The 20,251-nt window shown below is 40.2% G+C and overlaps 1 protein-coding gene across 10 annotated transcripts in view; it reads right to left on the reverse strand.

Annotated features, from left to right (window-relative positions):
• MBNL2 (muscleblind like splicing regulator 2) overlaps nucleotides 1-20,251 on the reverse strand; it is an 87,059-nt gene that overhangs the window by 28,287 nt on the left and 38,521 nt on the right. For all 10 annotated transcript variants that reach the window (XM_063126053.1, XM_063126049.1, XM_063126046.1 and 7 more), the window contains exons 3-5: nucleotides 13,063-13,227; nucleotides 10,223-10,423; nucleotides 8,378-8,641 (exon numbers count right to left, since the gene is read on the reverse strand). In XM_063126053.1, the coding sequence (XP_062982123.1) occupies nucleotides 8,378-8,641; nucleotides 10,223-10,423; nucleotides 13,063-13,227 (630 nt within the window). The remainder of the gene's footprint in view (nucleotides 1-8,377; nucleotides 8,642-10,222; nucleotides 10,424-13,062; nucleotides 13,228-20,251) is intronic.

Consider the following 20,251-nt stretch of genomic DNA (forward strand, 5'->3'; position numbering starts at 1 on the left):
CGAAGCACTAAGTTTAATAGCTTGTGACTATACTAGGGGCAGTATCCAATAGGCCGCGCCTGCCGCTGCTGGTATTTTTCTGCCCTGCAGATACCATTGCATTGCACAAGTGCAGCCCGCTGCTTACACAAGAGATTTAGCACTTCCTAATGGAAGCTCTGAAACAAGCAGACATGCTTGTTTCTGGAAGGAGGCAGGTCACTGGAGCTCCCTTATGCAAGATCCATCCACCTGCCTCCTTCCAGAACTGAGTATCTTCCTCATTTCGGGTTGCCCTGGAAGTGCTAAAGCTCCGCTGCACATGCAGTAAGGGCGGTCTGCACAACACAATCAGTTGGGCAGAAGAGGATCAGCAGGGGTAGAAGAGCCCTGTTGGATTCTGCCCTATGTCCCCAACCATTTTGGACAAGTAGCCCCATTTGGAATTTTGAAAGGATGTTGTGGGTGCTCTCACAAAATGGCTGCCAGGAAAGGTGATTGTCCATTCACAAAATGGCTGCCATGGTGGACAGTGCCAGACAGAAAACACCTGTTTCCCAGAAAGCATATTGGTGAGGCTAGAAGAAATCTACTTAAATAAAAGACAGAGGGGGGATCTGAGTTCCAAAACACAAAAGCATTCTTTTGAATGCACGGTTTTCTGCTTCAACACCTGTTTCACAGATGGGAAACTGAGAAGGCTCACAGACAAGCATCTTGGTCAATTAACTGAGTGCAAGGTACCAAATCTCATATTTGCTACTACAAAGCCAACAAAGTATCCATTTCACAGAACATCAACTAATACTGCTCAGAGAAACAAACAGGCAGAACACCCAGCCACACCACACATCCACACCAAAATCAAACAAAGAACCCAGGCAAATGCACACACACCTCACACAAAAACCAGGTAAGATCTATCCCACAACGCACCCCCCACACACACACAAAACTGCAGGCAAAACACATATCTTACATACAGAGCAGGCAAAATGTACATTATGCCAAAACAAACAAACTAGTTAATACACACATTCCACATGAATAAATGAATGAAAGAAAGGCACATCATCACCAGAGGGTATATGCAACCCTGCTTGATCCCCATCACCCCTTGATCTCTACCACCCCTCAAACACGTGGTGCTTTTTTTTCTGGGCAGCAACACAGGGTTCAAGTCAAAGTACTGGGCTACACTCACCCAACATTTTATTTTTATTTTCTAAGTACCTCTTTAGGGCCTATGTGGGCCCAGTGGCATTCATGGAAATAAAGAGGACGCTGGAGGCTAGAACTTCATTTTGCAGTATGCCCCTCCCAGGTTTTTTTTTAATGGTTATTAAATTACATAAAGAAAAACATTAAAATTGGGGAGGTGTCTGCAGGGACATTAGTGCTCAGGAGTGAAAAGTTATGGAGCCTGCAAAGGACTGTAGCTGCCATTTTATCCTGCAAGCTCATTAGCATTTTGTTCTTAAGCTACAACCAAAAGGACGTATGTGCATATTTTGCGCACATACGCGAGCGCACACACACTACATGTTGCAGAGCCCACACAGGCCTACTGCTAACTGCCACAAGTTCAGGAAGTGGTGTGGAGACTGGCACAAGAGTAGCTGAAAGGGAAATGGCCACTGGTGTTGGCAGACTCTTTCCCCCAGGGCTTCTGAAAGCAGCCAAAGAAAAGAATGCACTGATAGAGCAATCCTATGACCTCTAGAGAGTGCCTGAGAGGCCATAGGAAGCTGAAAGAGAGACTTCCAATCTTGGAGGAAAACAGACAATCATGGATCTCCCCCTGCCCCATTCCTAGCCACCATGGAATGCTCCACAGTGGCTCCTTCTCCTGACATTGGTGCCACGAGTAGAGGAAGAAACGGGAATTTTGGGAGCAGGACAGTGGGTGGGGAGGAGAAGAAAGTGGATGTTGTTTCTGCTGGCTCCACAAGCCTCTCAGCTCCCATCTCAACCTACTGTAAGTTAACAGAATTTAAAAAACTCAGAGGCCCGTCTAGCTTAAAATGCATTTAAGGAGGAACAGGAAGCCAAACAGAGAGAGCCTCTGTCGTTCCTCCTGCCCTGTAAGGCTCTTGCTCCTATCCATAGGATTGCACCCAAAGTAGCTGGGATATGTTACTGGGTAGGTTGGCTAAGGAGCCCATATCATCTGGAACATCCCCACATTTCTATAATTTCCCTTAATTTTATTGGACCCTGCTAGGTTGAAATTTCAGAACCACAATGTAAGTGCTTCTAATTTATATTTTACTTCCACCAATACAGAGTGAGCTCCATAGATCCTGAGATAATTCAAATTCATATGTAATAATATAACTGTAATAATACAATAAATAAAATTCACTATGTAAACACCGGCTGATTCCCTTATATGCTCAAAGATTCTTTACCCTCATCTGCTTTCTCTTATCCTCTTTAGTATTCCCCTGTTTACACACAATTTAACAAGAGTGTTTCCCTGCAATAAGCACACTTAATTCACTTGTTTGAGTCATCAACAACTGTTTACTCCACAGGCACCTTTCTGTAGTGCACCTGCTTTTTGGTTGTGGCACAATATAACCGACATATAGTGGGTTGATCAATGAGAAGTTGTATAGCTTGTCCTGTTAGGTCAGGTATGGCTAAATTTGAGGCCTTTTGGTCCTTTCCAAGAAATACTTCAATGGAATAGTAATGACAATAATGCCAAATACTACACTTTTCTCTGAATATACTACAGAATCAAAATGAATATCAATTTAAGGGGTCTAGTTTGTTAAATAATACAATACAAACATATTTTCCATATTGATTAGAACACTATTTTTGATTGCAAAAGTTATCAAAAGCAAAATGCCTTAAGGACAAACTAATAAGGTTTTGTATAGCATTTTATGTGGTGAATTTCAAACACCGTGGATCCCTTTCAGCAGAGAACACTGGGGTGGACCTGCAGTGCAATCCTATATCTTTTTACTCAGAAGTGAACCGCCCAGAGAGCTTAGGCTATTGGGTGGTATAAAAGTGTAATAAATAAATAAAATAAGTACCACTATGCTTAGTGGAACTTATTCCCAGGTAAGAGTGTATAGGATTGCAGCGTATTCCTAACTTTCTGTGCTTGTTATACCTGGTTCTTGAGACCATGCTCTAAACTGCAATAAAGACTGCAACATGTCTTACACATGTACAACATCCATACTATTCCACTGAACCCGTACTATGCTTCACTGCCAGACATTCAAGTATCATGGTAGCTTATACTTCATCATTCTCCATTCTTCTTAACATAGAAGGCTTTCAAAAGACTAGTTTGGGAACACTGGTAACCAGCTTGATTTGGAAGTTAATTGGACTAAATGTAATTTCAAACTTAAAATTATTCACAGCAAAAAGAAATTACATTCTACTGGTTTACACTTTACCTTCTGAAGACCGTTTCTCTTATCTAGCAAGGGAGACCTGTGAGCAGAAGCGGGCTTTTATGTGAGAAGTCAAAGCAGATAAAAATGCATCTTCCTCAATGCACATTTGCATTCCTGTGCTCATTTGAGTCACAATGAAATGGATTGCTGTGTGTTTTCATAGGGAAGGGAATGCAGCCTCCACCAAGCCGCATTATCTGTTGCACTTAATTACACATGACAATTGGATCAAGGGAAACATGGCAAAAGAAACTAATAAAAGAAAAGGTTTGATGGGGCTAAAAGTGGGTCCCAATCAAAGACAAATGTCTGTTGCTGAAATGAAGTAAAGGAACCCCAGAGACAATTTTCTTCTCAGAAGCGTTCCCATCCAAGCCCTAAACTGCTTTTCAAATGAAAAAAAAAAGTTTAAGCAGGAGCTAGGGCTTCTTCACACAAAGTGGTTGTTGACATGGGAATCATTAAAATAACTCTGAACCTTTCCAAGCAAGAGCCTAAGGGAATACTTAAGATGACCCTCGTGTACTGAATACACTACAGGGAGATATGCTGAAATAGAGGACATCTTCTTCCCCTGCTTTGAAACAGGTTTAGGGTAAAATCCAGCATAAACCCTAATTAGCATAGACCCATTGAAAATAATGAGACTTAAATTAGTCATGACTGATGTAAGTCCCATTCAAATGAATAGGTCTACTCTAAGTAAGACATAGGTTGGATTGTACCCTTAGTCTTCAACCTTGAAATATCTTTACTTGAGAAGTATTTGTAGGCCTTCACTGCAGGTTGTGCTTCATTAGGTAAATTCTGTACCCAGTTGAATATAAACGGCTTGGGGCCAGGCTATCTGAAGGAACACCTCCTCCCATATGTACCTGTCCGGACCCTAAGGTCATCCTCAGGGGTCCTTCTCCGCCAACCCCTGCCAAAGGAAGTGAGGCAGGTGGCTATCAGGAAGAGGGCCTTCTCTGCTGTGGCACCCCGGCTGTGGAATGAGCTCCCTAAGGAGGTTCGCTTGGCACCTACATTATATGCTTTTAGACTCCAGGTGAAGACCTTTTTATTCTCCCGGCATTTTAACAGTCTATAAATAAATTTTAACTTGGTGTTTTAAAGTTGTAATTTTGCATTGCTGCTGTTTTTATCTGGTTGAGCTTTTATATTGTATTTTATATTATGGTTTTATACTGTTGTTTTATACTTTGAATGTTTTCGATTTTTGTGAACCGCCCAGAGAGCTCCGGCTATTGGGCGGTATAGAAATGTAATTAATAAATAAAAATAATACATAAATTTTAAGATGCCTTTTTTAATGGTGTGCTGCTTTTAATGATGCACTGGTTTAAAACATTTGAATTAGTTGTATGTATTTTATGGTGGTTTTATTTGTGTTGTATCCCGCCTCGATCCAGAGGGAGAGGCGGGTAACAAATTATTATTATTATTATTATTATTATTATTATTATTATTATTATTGTGCTGTGTTTCTGCAAGCATCTGATATTGGTACCAGATGTACTGTCTATATCTACCATATACAATAGCAACAAGCCACATTTGTTTAATTTCTTGTCCCGTGCCAGGAATGAGAACAATGCTTCTTTGACCTGTGTGCTGAGCACGCTTTATCTTCTTGAGATGAAAATTTTCTTTACTTTATCTAACCCCACTGATACTAATTTGCTACCATCAGCCAATATAAAAGTTATTAAAAAATAACATTCCAGAATTAGTGAGAAAATACTGAGGGCAGAACCAGCTCTTTCAGTGCTTCTAACACTCTTAAACAGCAATATAGATTGCTGTGTTGGTTAGTTCTGTATGCATGATTGTGCTTTTAGGTTTGCACAATGTATTTTATACTTACTGTTGTTCCCTGTCTCGATCAAAATCAAGGCGGGTAAGAAATAAATTTATTTATTTATATTATTATTATTATTATTATTATTATTATTATTATTATGTGTCATTGCAACGTAATCAGCTTCTTTTAGGAAGAGTCAAAAGCCTAGCTGTGCATGCACAAGCCCTTCTATGTACTCAAAAGAGCTTTTGGAACAGTGTCAAAATGCCACAACAAGTCAATAAATGAAGCTATTCAACAACCTCAAGAGGTATCCAATTGCTTTTTTTGCATTTGACTGTTAAGAAAAATGAAGGGTCAACAATTCACAAGATCACTGTGGTAGGGCAGTGGTGGGTCAAGGCCACCAAAGGCTGCCATTTTGGGATATAAGGACTGATCTTAAAAATGTTCCTACACAGCTCACCACATTCTTGTTCGATCTACATTTAGTATTTTTCCCTAGGACAAGAATGGGCCATTTTTGTCCCCTGAATTCCACTGGGGGCTACACATAATGCTGCTGCCAAAAGTGCTGCAGCCGTACCACTGAATTGCCACCAAATAAAAACCTTATTTCCCCTTTAAAACAAGAGTCACGATGAGCATGTCCCCTTGTTTTCAAGGCAACTGGCATTCCTAGAAAACATGGAAGAGCGTGATCTGCCATTTAAATAAGCTGCATGCTCACCTTGTTTTAAGGGGGGAGTGCAGCTTTTTTGCTACCAATTGCTATGAGCAACAATTTGGTGGTGACATTTTGGGGTGGGGGAGGGGGGGCCACAAAACAGGCCAGGGCTACATGTGGTCCACGAGCTTCATGTTGCCTACTCCTGCCCTAAGGAGATCTCAACCCATAGCAAAGCATTTACAAGATACTAGCTCGTGGCATGCTGTTGTTGTTATTATGATTTCTGAGATGTCTTTCTCAAAAAAAGGCTCAAGGTGACTTACAACATAATTTCAACACAAAATTTAAAACAAGTAAAACAAATATCCACTAAAACACAACCACCCTGTTAAACAATGAAACATCAGGGACAATCAGAAATAATTTAACTGATGCATTTATCAGCCCATCAAATGCCTGGAAATAAAGGAAACTCTCAACCTGGCACCAGAGATGACAGTATTGGTACCAGGCAGGCCTTGCCGGAAAGAACATTCCGTAATTGGAGGGGCAGCACTGAAAAGGCTCTCTTTTTTCCACCCTCCAAAGCTCCCTTGGAGGATGCACCCATGGGAAGGGCTCAGTTGTCAATCGTAGGATACAAGTAGATTCATACTATGAGATGTGCTCCGTCAGGTATTGCGATCCCAAATCGTATAAGGCTTTACAAGTTAAAACTAGCACCTTGAATTTGACTCAGAAACATATAGGCAGCCAATGCAAGTGAGCCAAAATTGGTGTTATATGTTCAGACCTGCTGCTACCTGTTATCAATCTGGCTGCTTCACTTTGCACAAACTGGTTTCTGAACCATCTTCAAGGGCAGCTCCTCATACAGTAGATTGCAGTAAACTAATCTGGAGGTTATCAGAACATAGAATACTGAAGCCAAGTTATCCATGTCCAGGAACGAGCATAGCTGGGCCAACAGCTGAAGCAGGTAGAGGTACTCTGTACCACTGAGGCCACCTGCACCTCAAATGACAATGATGGCTCCAGAAGAACCCCCAAGCTATGAACCTTTTCCTTCAAGGGGAGTGCAATGTCATCCAGAATAGGATGAATACAATTCATCTGCTCATAAGAACTAACTAACAGCTTCTCCACCTGGTCTTGACTGAGCTTCAGTTTATTAGCCCTCATCATTCAGTCCATTGTCGCAGCCAGGCACCAATCTAGAACATGCACAGCTTCACCAGATGAAGATGAAAAGGATAAATAAATGTACACTGATGACAACACACTCCAAATCTCTGGACAACTCCACTCAACCATTTCATGTAGATGTTAAATAGCATGGGGGATAAAACTGACCCCTGTGGAACCCATACTGGAAAATCCATAGGGCCAAGCAATATCCCCCAACACCACCTTCTGGAGAAGACTATCCTAATAGGAGTGAAACATCTAAAATGCAGCACCCCCCACTTCCAGCTCAGACAGTTGCCCCAGTGGTATCAAAAGCCACTGTCAGATCAAAGAGAATCAACAGGGTCACATTCCCCCTGTCTGTCTCCCCACACAGGTCATCATACAGGATGACCAAGGCTGTCTGAAATATGACTGGATTTAATCCAGATAATCCTCCTCATCCAAAATTGTCTGGAGCTGGTTGGAACCAACTGCTCAAGGACTTGTGCAGGAAAGGAACATTCGCCACTAGCCTAAATTTGTTGACATCTCCCATGGGCCAGGAAGGATTTCTTCAGGAGCTGTCTTACTGCTACCACTTCCAAGCGCCCAGGATGACTTCCCTGTCACAAAAATGTGTTAATCACCCCCATGGCTCAGTTGGCTGTTACGTCCCTGCCAGTTTTGATAAGCCACAAAGAAAAAAAATATCCAGTATGGAAGTGGTTGCATGAACCTTAGCTGTTTGAATGAATCCTATGTGTACATAACAAACCGTGAGAGGCTCCAAGAAAATTCAGGATTCTTGACTCTGTAGTCCTCAGATTAACAGAAACACATATGAATAAAGCTCTCTTTCTCTTCTTCCTCCCTAATATTTCAGACACTACTTTTACCAGGAGAACTGAAATCAAATTATCTGGAACTTCTCTATAGCCATAGCTACATCTTGTGTCCCAGAAACCACCATGCAAGTGTAGAGGGGTGTGTGTGTGTGTGTGTGTAGCTAGCAGACCAGCTTATCAAAACTTCTAAACATCCAAATACTTTAAACTCCTCGCCAAGAGCCATTTCTAAAAATGAAAAATTGTGCTGAACAATTTTACACAGGGACGGTGAAAACTTGAGCTAGCTGTGTTCCAAGAAGATACCTATTGTGCTGAAGTTACTAAGTGAAAAAGGGGGATGTCGGGGTGCTGGATTGATCAGCACTATCAAATTAATAGAAAATCATATTTTGGTAAAGGATTTAAGCTAAATTATACTCTTAAGCAATGCTGGCTTCACAAAAGCAGTAATTATGCAGCCCTGCATTCTTGCACTTACCATCACTGTAGCAGCTGCAGCAGCTGCCTGAGCTGCCACTGCAGCCTGGTTCGCCTGGTGTTGAGCGGCTTTGATTTTGGCCTGCAAGTGAGCAGGAGGGTGAAAATATTTGCATTTCTCCCTCATGCAGCGCCCCTTTATGTAATCCATACAAACAGTTACGGTGTTGTCATTTGTATCAATCATTGTGCTGTCTGCAGGATGTGCAAAGCGGCAGTCTGTTTCGCCCCGTGCACAGTTTCCTCGCTGGAACTCCCTGCAAACCTGGTGCGCAAAACAATACTCGTTATGCATACTAGATCAACAGAGGAAGGGTGGGGCAGTTACATACTAAACAAAAGCAGAAGTTTTTTTAAAATAAAAGAAGTAACGTTTGAACTTAAATGAGTTTCATCCTCTACAAGTCCTGGGGTAGGCAACTGGTGGGCTGCCATATGTTTTGGCCTACAACTCCCATAATCTCTCAACATTGGCTACGCTGCTTATGCCTGGTGGGTGTTGTAGGCCAAAGCATCAGGAGGACCCCAAGTTCCCATCCCTGCTGTAACCTCAACCTATATCATGGATCCTGCTTTTTATTCTGCATCTTTATGCACATTCTCTCTTTCTCTTCAGATTAGTCCACTTATTATTATCATTCTCTGCCAGTTCCCCCCCCCTTCCTCTCTCCAAATGATAGCCATTCTGCCGTTGGTTTAACCCACTTTAGGGAAATCACAACCCACAAGCTCAAAACTAGATCTTTCTTCTCCCTGTCTCCAAGTCTTTGAGGCATTAGGAGATTTATTTATTTATTTCATTTCATTTCATTTCTATCCTGCCTTTATACCTCCTTAAGGAACCCAAGGCAGCATACACAATCCTCCTCCTCTCTATTTTATCCTCATAATAACAACCCTGTGATGTAGGTTGGGCTGAGAGTCTGTAACTGGCCCAAAGTCACCCCAGTGAGCTTCCACAGCCAAGTGAAGACTAGAACCTAGACCTCCTGACTTCCTTTCCAACACTCTGGCCACTACACCACACCGGATGTTTTAACCATTCCACGCAAATGCTTTAAGGTAGATTCCTGCAAATGAGCAGGGGCTTGGACTCGATGGCCTTGTAGGCCCCTTCCAACTCTACTATTCTATGATTCTATGAAATGTCAAGCCTACTTGAAGTTGCCTAAATACACTTAAAACCCAAGAATTTAGATGCATCTTCAGAAATGTAAGTAAATCTTCCTCTACTGCTCCTTGTGTAGTGTCATTAGAGTCAGTTAGAAACGGATGGTGCACAAGGGGAAAAGGCAAGCAAGGCTGACTAACATCAAGAAGAGAACAAAAAATGGGATCATCCCTTCTTGCTACCCACTCTCTCATCTTAGGCTGTTCAGAGCCCTCCTCCTATCATTTCTTGGGCCATACCTAAACATTTTGCAATAGTTTTCAGGTGTTAAGAGATCAGGATGGAAGCTCAGATTTCCCAAAAGGCATTGTTTCTGAAACCTATCTGGTAACGGGGCATGCAAATAATTCTGCATATTTTAATTAGTGGCAGGCCTATAACCAGCCAAAGCATTAGGGCTTCTCCATGGATTTATTTTCTGTATTTATTCGGTCCTTTGAGCAGCCAACACTATCATGTAGTCTGAAAATCACACAATATAAAAACACAGTAGCACTAACATGATATCATGACTTCTGCACTCCTGCTACTACAACAGATATCAGATCAGAATACTTGCAATGCCTATACTCAGCAAATGCGGTTAGTTAAGTGACTGCATAAAAAAAACCAATTAATTTTCTTGTAATCCTTTCATAAGAACTGCATGCATCAGCATAATGGTGCTCATCATACCTCCAGTTTATCTGTCCTGAGGAGTTTTTGTGTCGTAGTTGACCCAGGGACTGTGACAGGGGGACTTCCAGGAACAACGAGAGGTGATGTGGGAACAATTTCAGTAGGAACTAATCCAACCCCAGGAGTGACAGGTGTTAAATACGGCGCAAAGCTTAGAGCTGTGTTGGAGCCTATTGTTGGCCCTACCGGAAATGAGGGCTGAGAAGAAGGAATAGAAAGAAGTGAAAAGCAAACATGTAAATCTTACAAGCAAGCACAATCCTCTATTCAAAACAATAAAGTTCACTAGTCTAAATTGTCCATATTTTGCACCCAGACGCATTACTCTACAGGGAGAACCAAGTCTCCTTCATGATAATCTAAATTCTGTGAGGAATTTTGAAGGAAAGCATTTATTTTGTTTAGATATAAATCTAGGGAAAGTATCCAATAATGCCTGTGGGCCAGTGGGACCCACCATCAATGCAATGGGAAATTAATGGAACAGAACAACTGGAACAGAGCAGGTCAGCGGAGCTTTGAAAAGGCAGCTATGCTGACCTGTCCCATTCTGGAAACAAATGTTTCAGCTCTTTCCTGGGTTGCTCTACAAAGCACTAGCTTCTTGGTGTGCCAGTGGTGAGTCCTGCTGGTGCAACATAATCAGCAGAGGAACACAGGCAGCACTGAATACTGCCCCTAGTCAGCATTCATATGTTTTGGGTCGATGGTGACAGGAAATTCACATTCCAGACAAGCACAGACACTGCCGCAATAGAATACATCATACATGTGAAGCAGTTTGCATTCACAGAATTTTAGCATGCAGAATGGTTCTCCTTGCATGTAGTAGTTGTGGTCTCCTCACTATTTGAGTTTAGACTCAGACAGGAAGTTTGTAAACCCCAGAAGCTGATGTCACTGCCAACTCAAATCAAAACAGTATGGAGGACTGAAAGTTCAAGACATCTGAGCGGTTTCTCAAGAAAAAAAATGAATTAAGAATGTGAAACTTAAATATGAACTTCTGGTTTGAAATAATGGGTCCAAACCCTGTTGGAAGAAAGCATAGCATGTGCATGATATCACGAGCCACAGTGCAAACTTTTGGCTGTTTCTAAACAGGTGTCATTTAACTGGTTGGTCCCTTTAAAAAAGAACGTGAAAATCACTGTAAGCAAGCCAAGCATTAGAACACATCATGTGCTGATGAGGTAGCTTTTGTTAAATGCTTTGGCCTTAACAAAAACATGGTTTAACCTCAATAAATTAGCTCTAATGGGTTTCTGAAACAGACATTAAAAAGTATAAATGTCTCCCCATGAGGATTTCTGAAGCCATTTTATGTGGCTGGGTGCACTGGTGTATATACCAAGCACAAACAAAATAAAGATAGGAAAAGTTGGCATAATCAAGCAGTGAGTGATTGGGTGGGTTTATATGAACAAAATAAAATAAAACTAGCAAAACAGAACAGCTGAGAGTGTATATTTGGCATGAAACTTCTGGAAAACATCAAGGGTATACAAGGCCCTATTTATTCCACCTTGAGTCTACAGAATTAACCAGAACCAGGTGGCTACTAGGAAGAGGGCTTTCTCTGCTGTGGCACCCCGGCTGTGGCACGAGCTCCTCAGAGAGGTTCGTCTGGCACCTACAGTGTACTCCTTTCATCGCCAGCTGAAGACCTTTTTATTTTCTCAGTATTTTAACACTTAATTTAACTTAAATTTAAACTTTGCTGTTTTAATTCTGTATTTTAACCTTTACCAATTTCTGCTGTGTGGTTTTATCCTGGTTGTGCTTTTTAGATTGTATTTTGTATTTGTGTTTTTAGATTGTTGGTTGTTTTATTATGCTCTTCATGGTTTTAATTTTTGTGAACCGCCCAGAGAGCTTCGGCTATTGGGCGGTATAAAAATGTAATAAATAAATAAACTACAGTTCATTATATATGATGCTACAGCATGCTTCTAGTAAAAAGGGATAATAACTGCCACAGTTAAACATTAAGAAATCCATAGGTGTTATCCAGGAAGGACAAAACAAAAAATAATCAGAATAGATGCGGAGCTCTCGGAGGCTAGGTGTTATCCAAACCCTACACCTGCCCCAAATAAAAGGAGTTTATAAATTATTTTTTAAACCCACTAGAGTGGCATTTCCCCTCAAGTCCCCAAATTAGCTCTCTCTTGGAAAAGGAGTAACTTTTAAAAATTAAATTTCCATCCTAAGCAGTATACAAATTTAATAAACAAATAAAAAATATTAAAGGACAAGTAATAAAGATGCAAATTAAAAAGCTTTGCTTTCTTGTTTTCTGGGTCAATTTAGGGTTTACACATTATAGGCTAAAACAAATTTATTCTAGAGCAAGAGCAACACATCAATATCCACAGCTTCAATTACAATACATGCAAATTATGTAATATAAAATTTTATATTATACACACATATATATATATATATGATTAGCTGGAGCTCTATGGATCAAACTATATTTTTTCCCTTGTAGCCCTAATCACAAATAAACTGCCTGGTCCTGAAAACGAAATATGTCAAAACAACTGCAAGGGTTGTATATATAGAAAAGCCATTAATTTCTTACTTTGTTTTTTAAATGTACAAAAATGGTCTGGGAAATTTTACCCAGTACATTTTATGTATATATATTACAATGTACAGCACTACATATATTTCACTGCTGTAATATATGTACAGCAGTACATATATTACACTGCTGTAATATATGGATTAAGGTGGAAATAATGAACTGCCCCAGTTGCATTTGTCATGTTAGCAGGGACTGCCTTACGAAGGTAGTACAGACTGTCTGCCATTTTGTTAAAGGTACTCACCATTGGCTGAAGAGGTGTTCCTGGGAACATAAATTGCATTTGCTGGGCAAGCATCGCTGCTGCAGTTTTCTGTTGGATCAGGTTGTTCCTACCATTAATTTCTAGCTGAGTTTTCAAATGTGTTGGTGGGTGAAGATATTTGCAGTTCTCCCTTGTGCAACGACCCTGAAAAATGTTACAATATTACCCACTGCCAGAGAATTTATGATAGTCTGGTGTTAAAGGCAAAATATTACTAAATGGGAAAAGCATCTGCAATGGTTGAGTGTGTCTCATGGAAATCAAATGATGGTCTGGATAACATGGCTTTTGCTGGCATTTCTCCAAGGCATGACATCCCTATCCTAATGATATTAAACATTCCACTGAAAATCTATGAGACATTACCACATATTTGCTTCTGCCATTAAGTGGAGCCTAGGCTGCGACCTATATGAAACTCCTGGAGGAAGGGAGAGATGGTAATGTTAGGAGCAGCATGTCCAGCACAGAAATGCATTTAGGCATACCTTGCCCCTTTCCCACCTGTATCAGAGGCCTTTAAGTAGCTAAATTGAGTGAACGGCATGGGGGCGTTTTGCAATTCTCAGAATTTGCAGAATGGAAGGACAAGTAGGCTAATTGCCACCAGGCAGGGTGGTTTGATCACATTTTGAATTGTCAAGAGAGAGAGAGAAAGGTCAATATAAATATTTGATTTCAGTGATGAGCTGTTTATCTCCAGGGTCACTTTTTTTTTTTTTTTTACATTAGACAGGTACTTATTCATAGAGAAATGAGAAGGATAAACTCAAGGCCTCTTAAGAAGCTTCAAGAGCTTAGGGCAGCGGTTCTCAACCTGTGGGTCGGGACCCCTTTGGGGGTCGAATGACCCTTTCACAGGGGTCGCCAAGACCATCGGAAAACACATATTTCCAATGGTCTTAGGAAACTGTATTGACTGAACTATGTCATGTATCATCTTTTGTATTATTAAAGCTATTGTTATGTATTATTTTCATTAGCAAACCATCCCATGACAATGGATCGTGTAGAGGAGAACGAAAATAATTTTATGGTTGGGGGTCACCACAACATGAGGAACTGTATTAAAGGGTCGCAGCATTAGGAAGGTTGAGAACCACTGGCTTAGGGTGTCTTGCAACTGGGAAGAGTCACGAGACAATACTCTCTGCCTCGATCCATTCCCCTCCTTTTCCCTATTCAGCAGATGGGCCTGGCCTTCCAGTCACCCAACTGCTTGGATCTTTAATAACGATGAATCCTATTTCAATCCTTTTTCTGCTTTCCCATCCCCATTGCAGGCACAGCTGAAGTGAAAGGCCACAAGTAAGATGATTTCTTTATGTGATAAAAAAGAGCTATTGCACACACTGTCATTAGGATGGATTAAGTAACGATTGGTATCAGTTTTTCAGATTTCCAATTCATATATTTCCTGTAAAAGAGTGCATTGTGATTGGTTGCTCTAACAATTAAAACATACTGCTTTGCTGACAAATGGAGCCTATATACTACCTCGGAGCAAATATTAAAGGTCTTTCATCATGTAGAATTTGCTTTGAGGGAGGGAAATGACTGTGAAATTATGGATTTCTGTTTCAGTATCTCGTACATATGGGGGGAGCTCAGCAAGAACACTAAATTGAAGATGACTGAAGGCAAACTTTTCAAAAGCAAGGGCTGGAAGTTACTGGGAAGAACAGTGCTTTTCCATGAGATGAAAACTAAATGTGTATGGTATCTTAATGTACAGTCTAAATATTCCTAGGTTACACAATAACTACAATTCACATGTTACATTATAGGTTGGATCCAGTGATCTATGATCAGAACTCTAAATTTGTCAGTTCATAGTGGCCTTTGCTGGACTGCAACTGTCATTTCTCTCTTTTGATGAAACAGGAAACTATGGTTAGATGCTTCCCGTAGCGATTGCCACAAAGCAAGGAACAAGGGAGGTGCATATATAAGAAACAGGCCTATTCAAATCTTAGCTTAATAAGCCAATTATCCAAACAAGGTCATTGTGTATGATAGAGAAAAGGGATTCCGTTCTAAGAGATTATGAGCGTGTAGCCTGGTTTAGGTTTATTAATGTCAGATTTAAATTTTAAACCAGTTATTTTAAAAGGACAGTGAGTAGGTATTTAAAGATAGTCAATTTCAATTCATCTTGAAAAATAGAAACCCATCCTTCATCCAGCCTCAAAAGGCTGGCTTTTTCATAATTATAGAGGTGTTCCACTGCTGTGGCATATTTTCCTCTAGAGTTTTTAGACAGAGTGCAGCATGTTTATTTGTTTTCCTTCCTTTTGTAGGTCTCCAAAACTACCCAGTGTAATTCTGTCTTTACTAAGGTGATTCAATAACTTAAATACATATATATTTGTTTAGAAACAAGCCATAACATGGCACATGGTTGGCACTAAATATTTATAAGCAGGATCCCAATTTACTTTGCAGTGTTATAATAAAGTAATCTGCATACTGAAAAGTACTACAGAAATTATAATTAATAATTTCTCTTTTCTATTACATATTTTAAAGATATCCATTTATACAGATCAGGAAAATGAGAGAACTGAAGGGATGGGTACTAAAAGGGGAAAGAAAAAGGACCTAATTATTTTGAGAACGATTGCATAATTAAGTCATATAAAGAGCTTGCTTAAGGCCACGGCCTCTCTTTTGTTGGAGGACAGCATGTTGGATTCAGGAACTGGACAGATGACGCTGCTAAGTGGTGGAATGGAAATATAAAGTCTTTGAAGGACTTTATCACTAGAACAAGATATGTGATGAATGTGTTGAGTGGGTCATCCTGGTATGATCCAGCCAGATTTATGTATTTTTAAGCACTGATATCAATAGGTCTTAAATGGCCTAAACTTTAGTTGGAAAGTGAATACTAATGGCTTATGTCTCCTCTGAGGCAAGGCCTCCAGTTTTACTGAAAATATACGAAGTGCCTGGTACAATGCAAGTATGATTTCATCAATAGTCTGTGAGCATTACTGTATTATGAACAATATACAGAAGCTTTATTTTATTTGTAGGCTTCATCCTTCGTTATCTAGAGAGAAAGTGGCCTTCCCAGTAAAGAGGGGGGAAAGCAACATTCTTGTACAGTATTCAAGCAGATGGATCAATATTTAATAATTATAGACAAGATATATTCTCTCATTTTTTGTGAAGTAAAAAAGAGAGGGACTATCTCTTCATGACAGTACTGAAACTCCAGCTGTGTTATTAATAACGCATGGGTTTAGCTGATAAGATTGACCAAAGACAGGACAGTATGGTACACAGTCCCACTTTATTGGGAAGGTAATGAAAAAGTCATGGGACGAAATTAAAAATAAATGAAGAACCTTTATTGGATAAGTCATTCATTAACAGGAATAAAGCAAAGATTGTGGAAAAAAGAAAAGTAAGAGATAATTCAGGTTCCATTAACATTTTTAGTTTAAATAATAACCTCAAACACCTGTGCAGAGTTTATATGCATCCTGTATTATTCCTGTGAAAAGATATTATATTTAGTGGAAGGCCTGTACTATAATGCTCGTATAAACATGACCTACTGGGAATTACCTCAGAGGTTGGGGTGGGGAAAACCTGTTTCTATCTGCCTTGGTCCTCCCTTCCCTCTTTTTAGACTGCAAGCACCCACTCTGCAATGATGAGAGCAAGCACCATGCTTCTATTATCTATCAATGCAAATATTATCTATCAATGCATGTGTAGAGCTTACACACAGTGGAAGATCAGGATCACACCCAATCGCCGGAATGTCTGTCCCACTCTCATGCTCACTTCTATGTGCTGGCTTTCATATTGCAACACACTTAAAATCTAACATGCATAGACTATGGCCTTAGCTAGACCTACCTGTTAGTCCACGACAGAGGGGTGAAGATCTCGAAATGGTTTTATCACGAGATCCCCCCTCTGTTTACACGCAGCATGCAACGACCTCAGAGGGAGAGGTGTCACACCCCCATTTTTAAAAATATATATATTTTCCCCGCTTCCCCCTGCCACGACACAGGCTCTGAACAACAGACCAGGCTGTGGCTACTCCCTGCTCAAGCCAAGCACCACCGCTGGATATGCCTGAGGCGAGGGATAAAAACCACCTTCCTCCAAACTACGTGGAGAAAGGGGTTAAACGGAGAAGGATTTCAATAATAAAATAATGTGCTGTGAATTATATGTGCTGAGGGGAATTATTGACAGAGCGGGTGTTAAATGAATAAACTTCAGATGTTAAATGCCAAACAGACACGTGGGATTTTTTTTGGTAGTTAAAACAAAATAATTGAAATTTATTTTAAAAAGTTCACAAGCTTTGTTTCAAAATAAAACTTTTAAAAAACTTTTTGAAACCTTTCATCCAATCCTTCCACCCATTCACATACACGCTTTCCTTTCTCTTACACAATCACTCTTGAGCTTTCTTTATTGTCAGAATTGTTTAATATACATCAACTATCTGCACACCACACTCCAAAGACACCACTCTCTACACTGAACCTCAAATTCTCCAGACTCAAGTACTTTAAACCCCAAGAGCTAACACACAGAGAGCCCTAAGAGTACCCAAAAGTCTCTCCCAATCCCTTCAGTCATTTCCTTATATATCACTCCTCCCCCTCCCCAGACATTCTAACTCCACCCACTCAGGCCAACATTCTAAAAACCACAGACTTACAACTCCAGACATACATTTGGGAACTGACTTGTGACATGTAATGCCACACACACACTCCCATGGGCACAGTGCTCCTGAGGAGCTCTGCGCCCCATGCGCAGGTCCCAGCTCCTCGTGAGGAGCCAGGACAAACCTTGGCACCTGGCCACACATTCCGTGGTCTCCGGCTCAGCCCAAGTCGGTGGAAAAACCGGGCCAAAAGGGGAGGGTGAGATCCCGGGGCAAGGGAGGGATCATCCCTCCCTAATCCCGGAATCCCCTGTGCGTCATGTGAATGCACAGGGCCGATCCCGGGGATCGCCCCATCTAGCTATGTGGCCTCAGTCTGCACTATAGTTACTGCTCAGAATCATGTATAAATAAGGCTATGGATGTGGAAAGTGAAAAAAAATATAGAGATTGTAGTTGAAATATGATTAACATAATTAGTCAGGTATTTACAAAGCTCTCTAGGAGAAAGGCTAGAGTGTGATTAAGAATATAGGTGGTACTAGTTCTCAACAGACATCCTGAAAACAGAGACTAGCTTAAAGCTCAATCTAATATATTTCTCCTCAGGACAGAAATAAGGTTAATTAAGTTGGATGGGACTTACTTCCAAGTAAGTGTGCAAAGAGCTGCAGACTAAGCCCAGAAGCAAGCCCCTTTTTAAACAATTCAGCTGCAGCAGACATACTTTTACATTCAAGAAGGCCACAGCATTGCTATATATAGCACACTTATACTTCCATTTTTCTGCCGTAGTGCCATTCTCTTAAAAATAAGCTATTTGTTTCAAGCTTCTCTTTTTGACATATACTTCAAATGGTGATTAAAATTACCATAGCACTTCAGATTTGAACTGATCAGAAAGACATTTGAGTTGAAAATATAATAAAGCGTAAACCATGATTCATCATTGGTCCTTGGAGTTTATAATTTTTTCATAACACTTTTGAAATTGCATCTGTTCTAAAAATAGCTGATTTACTTGGGCATAATCTTTTTTCTCTTCCTGTCTTTCATCAGTGCGTGGTAGTAAAAGTATGATGGATGAGTACTATTCACTAGGAGGAAATATTCACACCGGTTGATCACTAGGCAATCTATGAGATGGCAGGCTGAATCAACATTACTTCAAGTAAGGATTTCAAGGAGTTTACTCTTTTTTAAAAAAAAGAGAAAGTAATTGTACACTTCATGTTCCTTGGGGAGAAGGGAGGAACATATAATTGCAAATAATTACCACAGATTATTTCTATCATCGTGACAGAACTGTCTTATTACACTTACATAAATTATCACAAAGCTGGTTTACCAGCAGACAGTAACTGATAGCGATATAACTACTGTATTTCTTCGATTCTAAGACGCACTCTTCTCCCCATATAAACATCTCTAAAAACGGGGTGCGTCTTAGAATCGCGGGTGCGATTATTATTCTTAGAATCAAAGCTTTTTTTCTGTTGGTGGTACTGGAATTAGTGTGCGTCTTACAATCGATGGCATCTTACAATCGAAGAAATATGGTATTCAGGCATTCAAAAATATCTTAATGTGCAAGCAAGGCTGTGCAATGTAGCCTTGCCCACTGACATCACGCACATTATGTAATGCCCCAGGCATCCACATCTACTGTGTGAACATTTGCAAGAAGGCCTATACATTATAGCTGAAGCCCTTTGAGCTCCAGATCATATGTGTCCGACCATTTTTAGTTCCCTACTTTGCTCTATAGAAATTTGCTTTGAAGAAGATGATCCACCTAAACCTTTCATTATATACTTACTAGGCAGTAAGCCCATTGAACACAATGGGACTTATTTCTGAGTAATCATGAACAGGACTGTGTTGTAAATCTGTTATTTTATAATAGTTAGGAAAATGGGCTGAATACATATTACTTGACTTAATGAACGTTCAAGGTGGTGTGTGTGTTTTTTAAAAAAGTTACAATCACAAACTTAAAAAGAAGAGGCAAATAAACATTGTTGTATGTTGTGGTATTCTTTAAATAACTGAATTTATTACAAGCTGCACACTTAATTGTTCATTTCAATATAAGATGACAGGCTCTGCTGTTAGTAGAAGGCTACAATTTGAAACAAATCTATAATTACTAAGACACGCTGTTACAAGCCAGTGAATGTGTCCTTATGGCTTGATGTTTCCACGTCAAGAGCTCCTACAGCTGCAAAACAACAACAACCCAACAACCCCAAACCCTGTCCTACTAAATAATTTGATAATTTGATGAATATCACTGGTGAACCTATTCTTGCAATTATAGACTTTTGTTTTTGTTTAATAAACTCATTTAAAAGGAGATCTGAATACAATATTAAAACAGCCTTGTAAATAAGCCCATAAAGGTTATTGTCCTGTAAATAAAAAAATTACTAGCCTGCTTGGGGGGGGGGGGGGGGTTGGCAGACGACAAACAAAGGCTGTGATCACACAACACACTAACCCACCTAGTGTAGCTTGTTGAAC

The sequence above is a fragment of the Elgaria multicarinata genome, chromosome 5 (genome assembly GCF_023053635.1).
Source record: "Elgaria multicarinata webbii isolate HBS135686 ecotype San Diego chromosome 5, rElgMul1.1.pri, whole genome shotgun sequence".
NCBI lineage: Eukaryota > Metazoa > Chordata > Lepidosauria > Squamata > Anguidae > Elgaria > Elgaria multicarinata.